Consider the following 16,917-nt stretch of genomic DNA (forward strand, 5'->3'; position numbering starts at 1 on the left):
GACACTGAGTATAAAGCAAGCTATCACATTTATGTCATGTTGTATGTCTAGACATCACCAACTTGTTCAAACTAGTCTTACACACTGCTGAGATGACATAATCCAGCGATGGGTATCCAGTTATATCTACAATCACACAGGAAGTCTAAATATGCAGAAGTAGCAAGCTTTTACTAAAGGCAAAAATATTTTGTCCTTTTCAATATTTGAATTCCAGCACTGCTAAGATTTGTACTGTGACCTTTCAGAACTACTGCTTTTAATTTGGCTTTACTCATTTACATACTTTTGGTCTCTGACTATTTGTCCCAGTACCAGAAAACTCGTAAGACTTAATCTGGACAGTACATCCAGAGCTTGTGAACCTCACTAACTCTCCACACCAAGGTCCCTGAAGATCTGCAACTGTTACGTATCTTTCAATGTCTGTATGTTTTCATAGATTTATTAACTTAACAACTTGTATTTTGAACCATTCAAATAAAGTTTTGAGAAAGAATGTTCAAAGACCTAAATGCAATTCTGAGGCTAATTAGAACAAATCAGAGGCCATTAATATCCTAAGAAAATAACCCGTAACACAAAGCAGCATCTCTAGAAAAAAAATGGAATCATGTTTATTTGTTTGTATTGGGTTGGGTTTTTGTTGTTTTTTTTTTATTATTATTATTATTTTTTGTCTCCTTGCTTGCTTGTTTTGTTTGTTAAATTTGTGTTGTTTTTTTTTTAACAACCCACTCAAATCATCTCTATTGTTTTTGCATTCTTGTGGTAGTCATTTCCCAGAGGTATCTGAGTGGCTGACAGCAAGTTACACTGCAGCTTGTGGGAGGAGAATAAATTCAGTCAAAGCCTCGCACAAAGGTAAGTGCTGGCTCTGGAAACCTCTGTCTTTTACACTGAAACCAGCTGCAGAACAGTACAATAAGGAAAAAGCCTCTTCAGAGAACTTGGCACAAACCTACAGACAAATTGCACTAATAAGAAGTAGGTAAGCTGTACTTGACTACAACTAATCAACCTGAACTGCAGGCACTGGCTTTTGCACAGAATGCCTGTGATCCACCTACAGAGGTGAAAGAAATAAGAACGCATAAAATTTTGGGGAAAGATCAACAGAGATTGTATCTGAGAAGTCATAAACTCTACACAAACTTTTATGAGCAAAATAATTTGCTAACCATTTCAAAGCCATTACTTGTTGCAGATTATCCACTCAACTCCATCTAACATGGCTAGAAGCACCAGAGAAAAAAGAAAAACAATTGTATAATGGACTACCAATCAAGTAGGAAAAATGTTAACTTATGAATGGGTGAGGTGATACTAAGCAATACTATACTACATCCGAAATCACAAAAAACTCCTTTCATAAAACAGCAGAAGTTAAAAGGTATGTTTTTCTTCCTGGCTTTTCATTATTAAATGGAATGAGTCCATACTTGAAATCAGATCCTTGCAATGCTACAGCAGTGAGCATCTCACAGTGAAACACAAAATCCAGAACATTCTGCAAGACAAACTCATGCCAACTAATCATAATTGAAGATAAACAAGTTTTTCCAATGTTTACAGCATAGAGATCTATGTGGGAATTAAATCTCATAAAGGGAACATTTATTTCACAATGGTAGAACCTTCCCCATAGTTTCATCATACTTTCAAAAAACCCTGCTTTCTGTAAGCAACATTTTGATAACGCATGAAACACAATTCTGGTGAATAACTATATATATTTCCTAAAGCCACAACAACAAAGCTGCAGGAAAAAAAAAAAGGGGAACTCACGACCAAATATATAAAGAGAATCTATTTGTTTCCAAAAGTATGAGAAACTTCAATGGCAACACAACACAATTCTGCACCACTTATATCAAAACTGCTAACTCAAGATTGATTGTCAGCAGCTGTTCAACAGTTTTATGAGGAGTCATGATGTGGAGGTACACAGGTTGTAAGATTTCATCTTCTATTCCTAGTTTTCTATATAAACCACAGCCAGCAAGGATTCCATGACTGTGAATCACAGGAAGGGACACAACAGCCACAGAACTGGCCGCCTCTCCTTCCAAGCCCACATACTACTCTTCTACCCACAAAAAAAAGAAAGACGAGACCAAATCCCATCATACAGGAAACTCTCGGTGTATTTTGCGATGGTCTCTTTTGTACCTGACCATCCTGGTAGACAGCGGCAGTAACCCGTGGTAGGATGACAGCCATCTGCATGGCTGCAGTCACAGCGTTCAGCACAATCCATGCCATATGTGCCGTCCTGCAGCCAGGAAAACAAAACAAAACAGAGATGATGAGAACTGAGAGTTGGATGAGAACAAGTTCTGGTCAGTCCTGCCTCAGGAAAAAGGAAACCTCAGATCTCTTCTAAGCCTGTAATCAGTTTACTTAATATAAAATGCTTCTGGCTTTAGAAAAACGTTGATGCCCTATATTTTCATTCTTTTATTTGAGCGGGGAAGATAAAGAATTAATTCTGGATTAATTTTTTAGAGAACACAAACCTACCCTATCACTGGTGGCACTGTAAGTCTCTTGTACTGTCCCTCTAATTTCTCTTACATCTCAGTCCCTTGTCTATGACCCAGGAGTCATAGAGATGGGAAATTAATTCACTTTCCTTCCTGCCTCAGATTGTTTTTTTCATGTATTTGTCAAAAAAATAAAGAAAAAAAAAAAAAAGATGCCCTTAAACTCACAATTTCTAAAAAAAAGAATCAAATAGGAGTGAAATGTATTAAAACACATGTTCAGTGTAAAGTTTATTTCTTAAAGAATGCACACTGAATCACTTTCTTTTGATTGATAATGTTTTCTTCTGCATAACAGCATAGAATATATCAGAAAAGAAGCTCTCTGCTATTACACATTACACAAAATTATATTTTGGCTGTTGAACATTTTTGAACCAACAAAAAATGTTATCAAAAGGTTAAATTAAAAGTTAACCTTCTCAGTATGTTCAACTGTGCCAAAAGAACACAGCTGATTTTCATGGAACTGTATCAGAATACATGAATTTGACTTCCTGTTTCTTCAGTAGAAGGTGCCACAAACTTTTAGACAATAATTTCATATAAGGTCAATCTCAGAAACAAAACCAAAATTTTTACAATTGCTTTTTCAAAAGAAGGCAAAAATACATCAGTAAACAGAAAGTGTAAAACATCAAAACCAAGGAGAAAGGCAGGATAATTTTGAGTAATACTTCTGGGACCATTCACAGCAAAGGAAATAAATAAAGAAAAGATATGTCCGGTTTAAAAGACAATATTCAAGATGAAAAACCGGTCAAAGTTACATCAAAAAGTGGAATAAAACATACATCATAATTCATCTGGTATCCCCCTTTTTTTATTTTTATTTTTTATTTTTTCCCCTGTAGAGTTTCATAGATCTATAGGACACAGATATTAAATTCCCAGTCTGTCCAGTCTGAAGTAGAACAAATCATGCATTACTTGAGAATAAGGAGAGTTTTGCACATCTGAAGAATCCATTTTTATAGACAGAAAAAGAAAAGATTAAGGAAGGCACTTCCTTTGTTTATAATCAGATTTGGAAATAAAGGAAGTTTTGAAATATATTGCTGAAAAAGGGTAATTCTAGTCTTCTATGTATTTTGCCCAAACTTAAGTCAATCTTGATTAATAATCTGAACAGTGGTATTGATTTTCTAAATTTAATGAAAAAAGTGAAATTCATTGATATGCATTTACATATGGAAAATATTCTATTTGACACAGAAATAAAAGGAGGTGAGTGGAGAGTGAGAAAGTACATGACAGTAAGTTGATTGGGAATTGTAAATTTGAGAATTTCTTTTGAGCACTAGCTTGCTATATTTGAAACAATGGAGCAAATGGCATGAAACAATACTGATCTTTTCTAACAAGCCACTTTCAGAAGAACTAATGGAATTTAGGAGATACTTACCAACGTCTTTCAGAATTAGATGCTAAGTGATAAGTGAAGCTTTTTTAGAAAAACAAAAATTAGTCTTCTAATTGAGATGCATTTGTTGGAAAGGCTGCATAAACACACTCAGGAAGCACTCTAATCAGCTTTCCAGAATATTTTAGATTTGTCTGTCACTTTACTTGCTATATCAGAATGAGTGTACGCTAAGCTACATTTTAAAAAAAAACAAAGGCATTCCCAAAAAATTCTTTAAGAATTGCTTTATGTCCCTAATCTTGAATCTGGTCAAACATGGGATGACTGTTAGATGCAGCGCTTCTTAGGGATTTATTCCAATGAAGTGAGAAGAATTATACTAGTGTCCCCTTGCCCGGTATTAACACAGTGCCGTACTGAGCAAAATGATTGAACTACCTGGCAAGGGAGTTCACACTTTTCTCCTCTCCAGCCCGGGGCGCAGGTACAGGTTCCATCCAGAGCATTGCAAGCCCCTCCGTTAAGACACTGGCAAGTTAAGTTACAGCCAAGTCCCCAGGTACCACTGGGACAATTGATGGAACAGTCTACACCATGCCAACCTACCATAAACAAGAATTAAAGTGACAAATTAATCAGGTTTCCCCCCACCTCCTCACTGAGCACACATTTCCCTCCACCTCCCATTTGGAATCTCTGAGGCACACAGAATCTCAATGGGATAGCGATACTATTTCAGCTGAGAATTTATCTGGATTTGAACAAAGACGCAGAAGGGCACCTTGTAACATCTGTGCACAGCACATACTTTGCAGACAGTGCCAACATGCAGGAGCCATTGATGAGAGATTTGAAAGGTAATCACAGACACCTTGAAATTTTGCTGAGAAGTACTAGCTATCTTGAAAGTTTACAGGGATAGCCTGAAAAAAAATCACAGTCTTTTCACTTAAGCTGCTACTTTCATAGTTCTTACACCATTACTAAATATAGACAGTTCTGCAGTGTGGTTTTAACAGAAATCTTAGATTTTCCTCCCCACCACACCCCCCCAAAAGAAAAAATATAAAAATAGAGAAAGTAAAACAGTAAAGTAGTGCACAAGCTGGATTTCTCCAAGGATACACAGGAGACCTTGTAGATGACTTCTGCACTTCTCTTCAACACACAAAATAGAATGTAATAGAAAGTGTCTCTGAAATGCAGTGTTCACCACTGATTATGTCTGTTAGCAATGATTCACAGACTGTGCACTGGATAAACAGAAATGTAAATAGGTTTTCAAAAGTGTGATCAACTACTGGGTATGACAGAAAACAAGTGAGCCAGTTCATATGTTATCATCAGCAATGACACAAGTCAAGTTTCTAATTTTGTACCTTGTTTACAGTAAGTGAAAGGAAAAATAATTCAGCAGAGAGTACAATCAATAGACTATGCAAAACAAATGTACTGAAATAGAGCTGCCTCGTGTCCTAGATTGATAATTTCAGAGTTTAGGGGTCATTGCAGGAAAAAATGTTACACTGTAATAGCTAAAACATTGAGACACTTTCTCTCCAGTGCTTTTCAAGGCTTTTTAAAGTTACCTTCTCTGTCTCCTTAAAGAGCTTCCCATAGCATAAGCACAGTTAAAAGAAGCAAATAATGTCAGACATGGAATCTTTCAATGGCAGGCAGGTTACATATTCCAAATGCATGCTGATCTACCCACACCAACCTGCTTTTCTCGGAGCTACAGAGCTGCCTAATTTCTAAATATCATGACTGAAAAGCAATGTGACTACTAATTCAAAAAGCAGAAGAAGAATTTTTGTAGAAGGAGCAAAGCAGGAAAGTGATAATTATATGCAATGTGAAAACTGGGGGGTATTCTCATTTCATTGAAATCAATGGGATTTTCATCATTGTCTTACTAGCGTCAAACCAACCTCCACTGGGCACCTGAGTTATTAAACTTGTAGAAAATATATCCAGTTAATAGGGAAAGGATGTAAGGAGACATGATCAGATATCTAGAGCACCCCTCCTATGAAAAGAGGTGGAGGGAGCTCGGCTTGTTCAGCCTGGAGAAGGCCTTGGAGAGACCTCATTATGTCCTTCCAGCACTTAAAGGAGGCTTAAAAAAACCTCCTTTTTGGAGGAGATTGACTTTTTAAACAGTATGATAGTGATAGGACAAGGGGGAATGCTTTTAAACTAAAAGAAGGGATACTTAGATTACATACTATGAGAAAATTAATCATTCAGAGAATGGTGAGGCCGTAGCACAGCTGCCCACAGAAGCTGTGGTGCCCCATTGCTGGAAGTAATCAAAGCCAGGTTGGATGGGGCCCTGGGCAGCCTGAGCTGGGGGGGGGGGGGGGGGGGAAGCCCTGCCCATGGCACGAGTTGGGGCTGGGTGGGTTTTGAGGTCCCTCCAACATTTTTAGAGTGGGAGAATACATAAACTGGGCTTATGGATTTGCCTGCCCCTCTCTTCTCAGTAATCCAGCATCACAGCTGAGAGATGCTGCCTTTTAAAAGCTTTCTTACAGCAGAAATGAAAAAAAGAGCACATTCTCAATGTGTATTTCAGGAAGGGATCTTTAAATGGAACTTAGTATTATATTTTGTATAGAATGGGAACTCATATAGATCTGTAGATCTTTACATGTGAAAAGATCTCTTCAAAACTTGTCTCTTGCTGAGAGACCAACATCAGTGTTAAAATGGCAGAAAAATAATTGTGTCTGTGGTACAAAGAGTGTGGTAGACAGACCTGGTGCTCATCCAGATGGAGCAGAAATAGGGCTGCTTTGGCTAGGAAGCCTAACAACACATAAACTGCGTACCAGAAGTCATTCTAGCAAATCCTAGCCCTGCCATGAAGAGGCAAGCGGCAGCCCATTCCAGACTTAATAAATACTAGTAGTTCACCTAGCCACAGTATCCAGCTCTTTCAGATGAATACAAAGTATGTGCCCTCTTCACTGAGCAGATGCTCTCCCATTTTTCACCCCTCACTGCAGGAGAAGCATAGAGAATAAAATATATGGCCTTACAGTTGGTCTGCTGTTTATTAAATGCGTTGCTTCTTCTCAACTTCAAAAACTCAACTTGATTTTATGATTTCAGAATATTAATCTGAAGACACACTTACCTGCTTTGCAAGCACAAGAACCGTCTACTGGTGAACATATGGCTTCGTTTTTACAGTTGCAGTCAGAAGAACAATTTACTCCGTACGTACCCGGAAGACAAGGAGTACCACAATCAGCACCCTGAATTACACAAAAATAGTCTAAAAACTCTTACAGAAAGTTCAGGCAATATAACTGTAGCTGTAACAAACTACCTGGACATGGAATTGACTGATTGTGATGACTGACTCAGATGCCACACAAGTCAGAAAACACACAAGTCACGACTATCCTAGGCTGTCACTAATTTATCCTGAATTTAAGAGAAAAGAAGTCTTTCACACTGAGTTCTCCATGACTTTTAGGTCTACTATAACCATTAGTTTTCTATTAGTTGCAATCAGAGCTCATGTCACAGAGCTAACGAACAGCACATGGTGAGATCAATAGACGGTATTTTTAGTAATAAAAAAGTCCTTTGCAAAACCAAAATACAGTCAGATAGTAGTTTAATGGAAAATACTGTGGTTATGCAAAATCTTTTAAGAATTAATTTAGTTGAAATATTACTGCTAGAGTAGTCATACTGCAAAAACATTTCTATGTTAGATTATTAGCATCCAATGCACAAAGAACAGCAAATGTGTAAAAGCTACTGAAAAATGTACCTTACACTGTAAAAATAAGTATCTCAGTGAACTTTTTCTTTCTTAACCACTGTTACATTTCAGTACTTAGAGCTAAACAGAAATTCTGCCTTTCCAGGGTCTTATTCTGTAACACACCCTGTGATAGCCAAGTATTCTTACCTCTCCTTTACTGTAGTATAGAAAGGACACTCTAGCATCTTTAACCCTTCTGCACTTCAGTAAAGAAAGTTAAACTTATTTACCTTAAATCCAGAGGCACAGGTGCATTTTCCAGTCACGCTGTCGCAATCAGCACCATTTTGGCAGCTGCAGATCTGCTGACAAGACTTGCCATAGAACCCTGGAGAACATGTCTCATTGCAGTAGAGCCCAGACCAGCCAGGCTTGCAGGAGCATTCCCCAGACATAGGGTGACAGCTGCCAAGAGGGGATGAAAGGATAAATAATTTAGGGCTAAATGTGACACCAGTATTTTTTTCCAGAGAACAAAATGCTGCTACAGATAGGTTGCAGAAAGGATCTTGAATTCTATACATAGAGATGGGTTTCCTTCCCAAACCACAGAGCAAAGGGTTCTGTCTATACATGTAAAAATGCATGCCAAATAAGATAAAAGAAATTAGTATTACATATCATACAGACATTTTGAGAGGACATGGAGAGAAAAGATATATCACTTTTCTGCAGCTTGTTGAAGACAAACTTATCTCTCAAAACATAGTTTTTACTATTAAATACATATCCGTGGTTACTGATATTAAAGTGATGAAAGCATTAAAATCCCGAAATGTATCACTAGCTGTTTGTTTTATATAAGAATAGGATCCTTATAAGGCTGACCAAATTCAGCAGCAATTTCTCTGAGAAATGATGCTTCACTAAAATTCTGTAATAAATAACAATACAGCAACTAATCCTAAAACAGTAACACAACATTGAATGAGCTGCGAGCATGCTCTTTCCAAACCTCTAGTTTAAAAGAGAACAACAGGCATCTTTCCAGGAATGCTACAAAATCACTTGCATTGGGTAGAATTCAGATATACCACCAGACCAGGAATCTTTTGGAGAGTATCTCCCCTATGTTGGCCATACCTGGTGGCAGACCATCTGTCCCTACCTGGAACAGCAGTTCCATTGAAGGGCCAGTCAGACAGCTGTTGCCTCATAACAAATGGACATCATCAGCTGTGCTAAGATGTATGTGCTGGAGAAGTGGACACAATGGGGTACTCTGTAAGACTCTGGCAGACAAAGCACTTGCTTAATTCTCACCAAAGGAAAGCCTTACAATCCAAATCCAATATATTTACAATGGAAAGACTGTTTAAAGATATTTGTCTGCCACTGATTGAAGTTTCTTTAAGTGTGCTGGAAAAATGTGTCTTTGTCCAGGCACGTTAAATTACCCATGACAAGAGACTGATTCTGTGAGATTTGCTTACAATTTGCGTGGGGGTGTGTGGTGTGTGTGAAATAAAGTATTTTCCTAGCCACTGGAAAGTTTTAAAAAACACCTACTACACTTGTAAGTACTATAACATAAGTAATAATCATGTTCTTTGAAAAAGTTGCATAACAAGGAAAAGAAGTATTAATTGCTCTTAGTCTCAAAATACGCTCTTTCAAACCAGAAGTTTCTTACTGTGAAACACAACTGACAATATAGTGCTGATCAAGGAAAGAATGAACTAATAAAGGGCATAAAATGTTATGGTACAGTCAGTTCTGTATAAACAATTGTATACACTTTAACAGTACAAGAATTTGAGGGTCATGAAGAATTAAAACCTCTTTTTAAAAGTATTAAGCCAAGAGGAAAAGTTGTTTTAGCTAAATGATGTATGCAAAATTGATTCAAAACTCATGGGATTCATAGTCAACACTTCTGGTTATTTATTCAGTTATAAGTATACTTACCAATGAAATTACTTGGAACAGAACTATTCTCATGGAAAACAAAATGCTAGACTAAGAAAACACATGATGGTAGAATCAGATTTGTACCCTATTCTTAACTCCATCCTGTAGACATTTAGACATTTTGTAGTGGCATTTTGGATCCAATCCCTAGGTTTCTTAGCAGTGGAGGAATACAGGGCAGGGAATGTGGAAGGGTTGTTCAATCCATGACTGAACAGTCATTAGAATATGAATCAGAATATTTTAAATGTAAAATTAGTATTTTAAGACATATGAGTATGAGTAAATCCCAGCTTCATTTGTTGTTGGTTGTTTTCCTTTCAGAATAGAGGGAGCCTATATGCATGAGCAAGCATTAGGTATGAAGCAGACAGAGGCATCGATATTCTGTGCCCCCGCAGTGAGTGTTACAATGCATACTTGCACATATATTGATTGACACCAAAATCAGTACTCCATAATTTGTAATTAGATGTAGGAAGCTGGAGTTGTTCTAAAGCTTTTTGATGGGTTATCCCATCAAATTAAGCAGTTAGCTTAATTGTCAATAAGATTTATGTTAAGATAGGGAAACAAAGACATGTTGAGAAATGCTGCCAGTACATTCACTTTTATTTGCAGTCTTTTGTTCATACTTTCTAGAAGTACAGCCTTACTTTGTACACTGACATAAAATATATCTGTGAAAATATGTATTATAGCAATTCAGATGAATGTCTTGATTTTCAGCCAGCTAACTCACTCTGGATTTATTCTTGGCAGTCTAGTAAAAGAGAATATCAGTAGTGTCACCTAATCAGGGAACAGAAGTCTGTGTCTGATTTTCACTCTAGCTCATACCTATGAAAAGACATAACAGGGAAGAACCATCACGTGACTGAAGAAGGTTGTTATTTGCTGCTGTCCAAAAAGAACAAAATCTCTGGAATGCACCTGTATCTAACCCTTTATGGGGTGCATGGCTATGTTGGCCGCTACTGTTCATAGCTAGAACAGCAGTGTGCATGCCTTTCACTCTCAGGAGCTCCATTAACCAACAGCAGCAGTGAATAACTGTAGCTTAGCCTAGCCTGCATGTAAATTGACTTCACTTTTTTTTAAAAAAAAATGAATTATTGGCAAAGTTGTTTTTGATGCCATTTCCTCAATCATAATATCATAATAGAAATGTGTACCCAATATTTTTAGGTTTCATCTGAGATCAGGAACATTTTTTGCTGCTAATTACTTTTTTTAATTAACCTTTAGTTCATTTTCTTATCTGTGAATGCAAGAGTGTGAACAATAACATGGAGTTCAGGACTGCCAACAGCTCCTTTTTGAGAAATCTGTATCAATGGTCATATGTAGGTGAAAGATCCCAAGAAGTCCCTTCAAAGTCCTAAATATACAGACACATGGAGTTTATAAAAAGAGGAGATACAGTACAGTACCTTTTTAGTATCCTGGGACTACTGACTGCTGTTAAATGGATTAATGCTATGAAGTTCCTTTGGCTAAAACAAGCCCAAATATTACTTGTGGTAACAAAGTACGAAATGACAATATTCCCTAATGTGTTAAGAAAGTTGCATCCTGAATGACTGATATTTAGTTGTCTCCTGGATGACTTGCTTCTCAAAAAAATGCCAAAAGTGACAGTCTGCAGGGAAGTTCTCACTTCTGAACTATTTGTTTCAATACTTATTTGGAGCTTAGTTTGGAGGAAGTCCAACTTTTTACTCAGGCAGGTAGTCATAAAAGAAAGGGAAAGCCTTTGAAGTAAATGGGGGGAAATTAAGGTTAGATGTTAGGAGGAACTTCTTTACTCAGAGGGCGGTGAGGCCCTGGCACAGCTGCCCAGAGAAGCTGTGGTGCCCCAACCCTGCAGGCGCTCAAGGCCAGGTTGGATGGGGCCCTGGGCAGCTGAGTGGTGGGGGGCAGCCCTGCCCACAGCACAGGCTGGGGCTGGGTGGGCTTTGAGGGCCCTTCCAACTCAATCCCTTCCAATGATTACTCAAATAGCCTTTTAGCCTTTGATGTCTGTTATTTGCTGATATTATTCATCTATGACAAATACACTTTTAAAGTCATGAAAACTTTTGTTTTCCTTGCTGCTTATTATGCCCTTGCAAATATGCTCCCGCACCTATAGTTTTTATTTGTCATATAGAGGCGAAGATGTTCAAAACACCAATCAACCATATGTTACTGTTTACATGTGAACATTTGTGATCTGATTTGACGACAAGCTGTCCTGCACAGTATAAATGAAGAAACAGCTGTGTTGAACATGAACCAGAAATAATCCCTGTAATATTAGCAACACTATACATTGTAATGCGTTTCTGTCAAACAAAGCTTCTGCAACAGTCTACAGACACATTTGCAGAAGTGTAGCTAGCATAATTCATAACGCAATAGTATTCAGTCTCCCAGCATAATTTGAGAGCTAGACAGGTCAGCATTATGATTCGATTTATTCCTGAACGTATTGCCCAAAGTGGCTTGATTTTATGTCAAAAACACAGTTGTGTTTTTTTGTTTTTGGTTTTTTCAAAAGGCATCTCAAGTAAATGGGATAAACAGAACTGCAAGTGCACAACTGTGCAAGCACATGAATGAAAAGTAAATTCAGCTTGCTGTCACATCGCTTGCCAATGAATGGTATGTTCAACAACTCAGGCAATCCACAAAACAATTTTTCACAGAGCCCTAATAGGTTATTTCCACATATGTGGAAATAAGTGCTTGAGTACTTTAACATCACTTCTAAATACTAACTAAAGGCTTTTTTTTTTTCTTTTTTTTAATCTGTATACAAAGTACAACAGCATTCTGTGCTACAGTAAATAATTTCTGCAAATTTCTCTGACAAGAGTTTTCAACATTTAAATTCATCATATACTCACAAAAGTTATATAAGGTACTGTGACTATTAACAAAGCTACACGTAAGCAAATGCAGTGACCGAAGTATTTCATAAAGGAACAGTTTTGTAATAAGAATTGTTATCTAAACACACTGACTTGCTTCAACTGACATTCCTCCTTTGCAGCTGAAAGACTGTCTCCAAACAGTTAGGCCTACAGATTTTCATAACAGTATGTTCAGAGTGGAGTCCACAAAGACATACAAAACTCAAAAAATAAGACTATGTCTAGAAAGGAGAGATGGGAAAAAGTAAGATGAGTGAAAAACTACCTTTAGTTGGTTTCTAGGGATTAGATTTTAAGAGCTTTCTGGTGTTTAAGTGACAGTTAAAAAAAAAAAACAAAAAACTAGATTTACAATTGGTAAAATTCTTCAGAAATTTCGGATTAAATTACTCACCTGCTCTAATTCTTATAGAGTGGAGGGAGAGAGAGAGAAGAGAGAAAAATAGATTCTTCTCCCTTACTGGACTCAATCTTAAGACTCTATACCCACTGATTTCAATTGAGTCCACATTTAAGTATCCCAGAGAATTGACTTCATACGGTGAGGAATACAAAGATGTATTCATGTGGTAAATATAGAAAAAGTTCACATTTTGTCATAACATTTATATCATGTATCAATGACTGAATGTAGAGGTTAATATTAAGAATAAATACACATACAAGTACCAACAATCAGAAGCTCTTTGGAGTTGGTATCTTCTTTCTTATTATGACTAGAGAATACTAAAGACTCTCAGAAATCTTTAGTTGCTTCCATTGTCATGAATGTATATCAGAAAGCCCTTCTGCATCAGTAATTATTTCTTTTCAGATTATATTCTGATCTCTTAGGCCTACACAGAAAAAGTGAACAGCCTATAGGGTGTAAAGCTTACCTCCAGGTATTATGCAAGTGGCAGGGACACTTTTTGTCACATTTGAGGCCATAAACTCCCTCAGGGCAAAGCCTTGTTTCACAGTGCTCTCCAGTATATCCTGGATCACAGAGGCAAGCACCACTGATATGATAGCATTTCCCACCATTCATACACTGGCAGGTCTCAGCACACTGTACTCCATAAGTGCCCACTGGACACTCATCTTGACATCTGTGAGAAAAACAAAGGAGAAAGCAATTAATTTTACTTGAAGTAAACTACAGCTTTTAGGGATTTAAGGAAAATTCTGTTCACGAGGAATCTGACTCAGGTCTAAAATTTGTTGTAAGTAGACCATGAACTTATATACCATTATATTTTAAAATGCCTGTCTCTCTGGATTCCTTTGCTAACAAGACAGGCTTAAAAACACTGCCTCCACAGATTACTGTGGAAAAGGTCTCTCTTCTCTACAACAAAGGAGATAATATACACAGACCACCACATTTCACATTCAATAACAGAACAAAATTGAATCCTCTTAAATCAGAAGTTAGGTATGAAATGTAATAAATTTTCAAGAATTTTGTTTCAAAAATGTCCATCCATATTTTTAATCATCATTTATTTATTTATTTTTGGTTAGTGATCTGGGTATTCCACTTGGCAATACTGTGAACAGCCAGCAGACATCTGTGCCCCTGCAGACACTGAAGCAGAAGATCCTTTGCAATTGCTCTCAGCTGACTCCAGAGAGAGTATTTTCTAATTATGTTTCCAAACAGATGTTGTTTTCACAGTGATTTTATTTCCTGAATTTCATTCTGAAATTTTTCTTTATATGGTTTTCTTTACCCTTCGTAGATTCACACAATGACCTGGGAAAATCATCAAGAGTCCCAAACTCTTTATTTCATCTGACTTCACTGATTTTGTATTTATATGATACAGAAGTCTGGAGTTTAAACCATATGGGTAGGTAGCAATAATTTCTTCTTGCTCCTTAAGGAGAATGTCTCCTAATAAATATAGCTGTTCATCAAAGTTTTCCTTTTCATTTGCAGAGTGTTTAGAAAATAACTGATTTAGCTAATTTGTATTTCACTAATCTTTCATACATCAAACACATTTTACATAAAGATCAGACTATATGTTTAACTGTCTAGGCAATTTCCACTAATTGAGAACTTGAAACTTGATTCCTAGTGAGTCCCCTCATAAAAGCTCATTCAGTTATTTAACAGATATGATGCAAGCTTCATCTTTTTCATCTTTAACTGTCAGCAGCACTACAGAACCACTAAAGGCTCCAACATCAAGGACAGTTAAAATACTGGGTTGCATGTGTCAGGGTAGACCTCTCAGCTCAACAGGCTCATGCTCCAGAGCCAGGGATGATAACATTCCCTAGGTTCTGTCTCAGGGAAAATATTCATATTCAACAGTATAGGTATTCTATAAATTATTAATTACGCAAACATAGAAAAAACAATAAAATGTCGAAATCTCAGAGCTTCTGACCAGAACATTCTGAGACCAAAGCCATGAGGCCTGTTGTCAGCTCATCAGGGAATAATATGCACATAACATCTTCTACAATTTGGGTACATGTATGCTTTATCAAGTTACAGATTACCTGATAATATGACACACTGTTAGTGCTTTTATCAGCTTAAAACTTGCTGATTTCACCAGTCATATAAAAAAATCTAAATGATAGTCTCTTTCCACTTTTCTTATACAGTTAGCATTTAAGAGTAAAACTGTATGATTGATGGTTTACTTTAGGAGAATTTCAAAGGCTAGTATGATACAAGACACTGCAACACATTCAGCAGAACCCTGTGAAGTAGAATGGGAAGACATATTCATTTCATGTGTCTGTGGTACGTGCCTCAATCTGGGAATTTTAAGGTGCAACTGGAGACAGTAATAAAATCTCTTTTACTTCAAAGGGAGTTACAATAAAGTGGAATCTATCTAAATCTTTCCTAATAAAGTTATACAGATAAAGCTGAGAATGAAATTTCTCCAGATGACAACCAGTGACCCCACACAAATGAGACAAGATTTATTTCTCCAATTTCTTTTTAATAGCATCTTCATCAGTTTTGAAGAGTTCAACTTTAAACTAGATTGTCTTGTGTTAAATTAGATCACCTAGAAACTGTGATTATACTCCAGTAATTCTTTTTTTCTAGCTAACGCCATTGAAATCTCAGGCATATACTAGTAAGTTAAAAACAAAAGCTGAAACTTTGCTTGACAGCTAAGACTTTTCAAATATGAGGGAAGGTGGCTGGGCTACCACATCAGCCAGCTATAGAGTCAACTTTGTGATATTAATTGTGACCTTCTTTTCCAACACAGGCAGTATTCAGCTCTATACTTAGTTCCGTAGTCATGATCTACCAAGTCACACAGATGAGCTTATCAAGACATTTTTCATTTTGTGGTGTCACAGCTGTGCATGGCTGTCTAGAATGTGGTTTGTCTTTTTCATCGCTATCACCACTGCTGAAACACACCACCCACCCCCTCACTGAGCTCACATCCACTGTTTGGTCTCCATAAACAACCACCAAGACAATGCTTGGTGAATGTTTATGGTCATTGAATGACCAATGTCAATGGGTGCCATTTTTTCTGTATGGAGGAATTCAATGGCACACCTTTGCTTCATATGCACTTCCATGTCAGACATCATTCTGTCAAACTGCCCCTCTGCTGCTATCTGTCAGAAAGCAACATGTAATGAGATATTAGTGGGAAGGTTCAACCTCTACTGCCATACCACCAACATCCACCTCAGACATCACGGGTCAACATAATAAAATAGGAGACATTTCTTTCGGAGCAGCCCTCATAATTTTTGCAGGCTCTGAACTAAGTGTGTCTCTTCTTCATATTTCTTTTTTCCTTATGCCTGACACAGCTTTCTCTATGTCCTGTGAAGCTCACGTGGGAAGAGCATACAGTTATAATACTTAACTGTTGTTGGCAGAGATCCCCTGGACTGACCACAGTGATTAAGACACTGCTGACTTCAGCAAATGAGTTGTGTGCTGTTTAAAATGTATGCAGGAAAGCATTTTTTTCTCTTTTCCCTGCCTCAAAAAATTGCCATTTTCTTTCCTCTGAAATCTACCAAAGAAAATTTTTTAACAGCAAATTAGAAAATACCAAAGTTTCATTTCTTTGTTTGAACACAATACTTTAAGAGACAACTCTCCAGCCTGCTCACTTTGCAGAGGAACAGGAGGAGCCTTTCTCGCTACAGCCATTGCCAAACATCTGTAGAAAACCAAGAGCTTCTCTCCTTACCCCACAGCTCTATCTATATCATTCTGCACAGCACTCGAATGAAGACCCAAAGGACACTGGCAGTGTGGGCCACAGCATAAAACTCCTGAAACCAAGCAACTCTTCACAGAAAAGTAATCGCTTTTCACTTGAGATTCAATATCTGATAAGTGATGTGGAAAACACTACACAAAACTTTTAATGATAACATGGGCATTTTCTTTTGTCT

The 16,917-nt window shown here is 37.2% G+C and overlaps 1 protein-coding gene across 6 annotated transcripts in view; it reads right to left on the minus strand.

The window, feature by feature from the left end:
• Window positions 1-16,917, minus strand: part of MEGF10 (multiple EGF like domains 10) — a 95,839-nt gene that overhangs the window by 27,480 nt on the left and 51,442 nt on the right. For all 6 annotated transcript variants that reach the window (XM_048932292.1, XM_048932294.1, XM_048932291.1 and 3 more), the window contains exons 9-13: window positions 13,404-13,616; window positions 7,927-8,101; window positions 7,055-7,175; window positions 4,351-4,514; window positions 2,173-2,275 (exon numbers count right to left, since the gene is read on the minus strand). In XM_048932292.1, coding sequence (XP_048788249.1) covers window positions 2,173-2,275; window positions 4,351-4,514; window positions 7,055-7,175; window positions 7,927-8,101; window positions 13,404-13,616 — 776 coding nt within the window. The remainder of the gene's footprint in view (window positions 1-2,172; window positions 2,276-4,350; window positions 4,515-7,054; window positions 7,176-7,926; window positions 8,102-13,403; window positions 13,617-16,917) is intronic.

This window comes from Lagopus muta, chromosome Z (assembly GCF_023343835.1).
Source record: "Lagopus muta isolate bLagMut1 chromosome Z, bLagMut1 primary, whole genome shotgun sequence".
NCBI lineage: Eukaryota > Metazoa > Chordata > Aves > Galliformes > Phasianidae > Lagopus > Lagopus muta.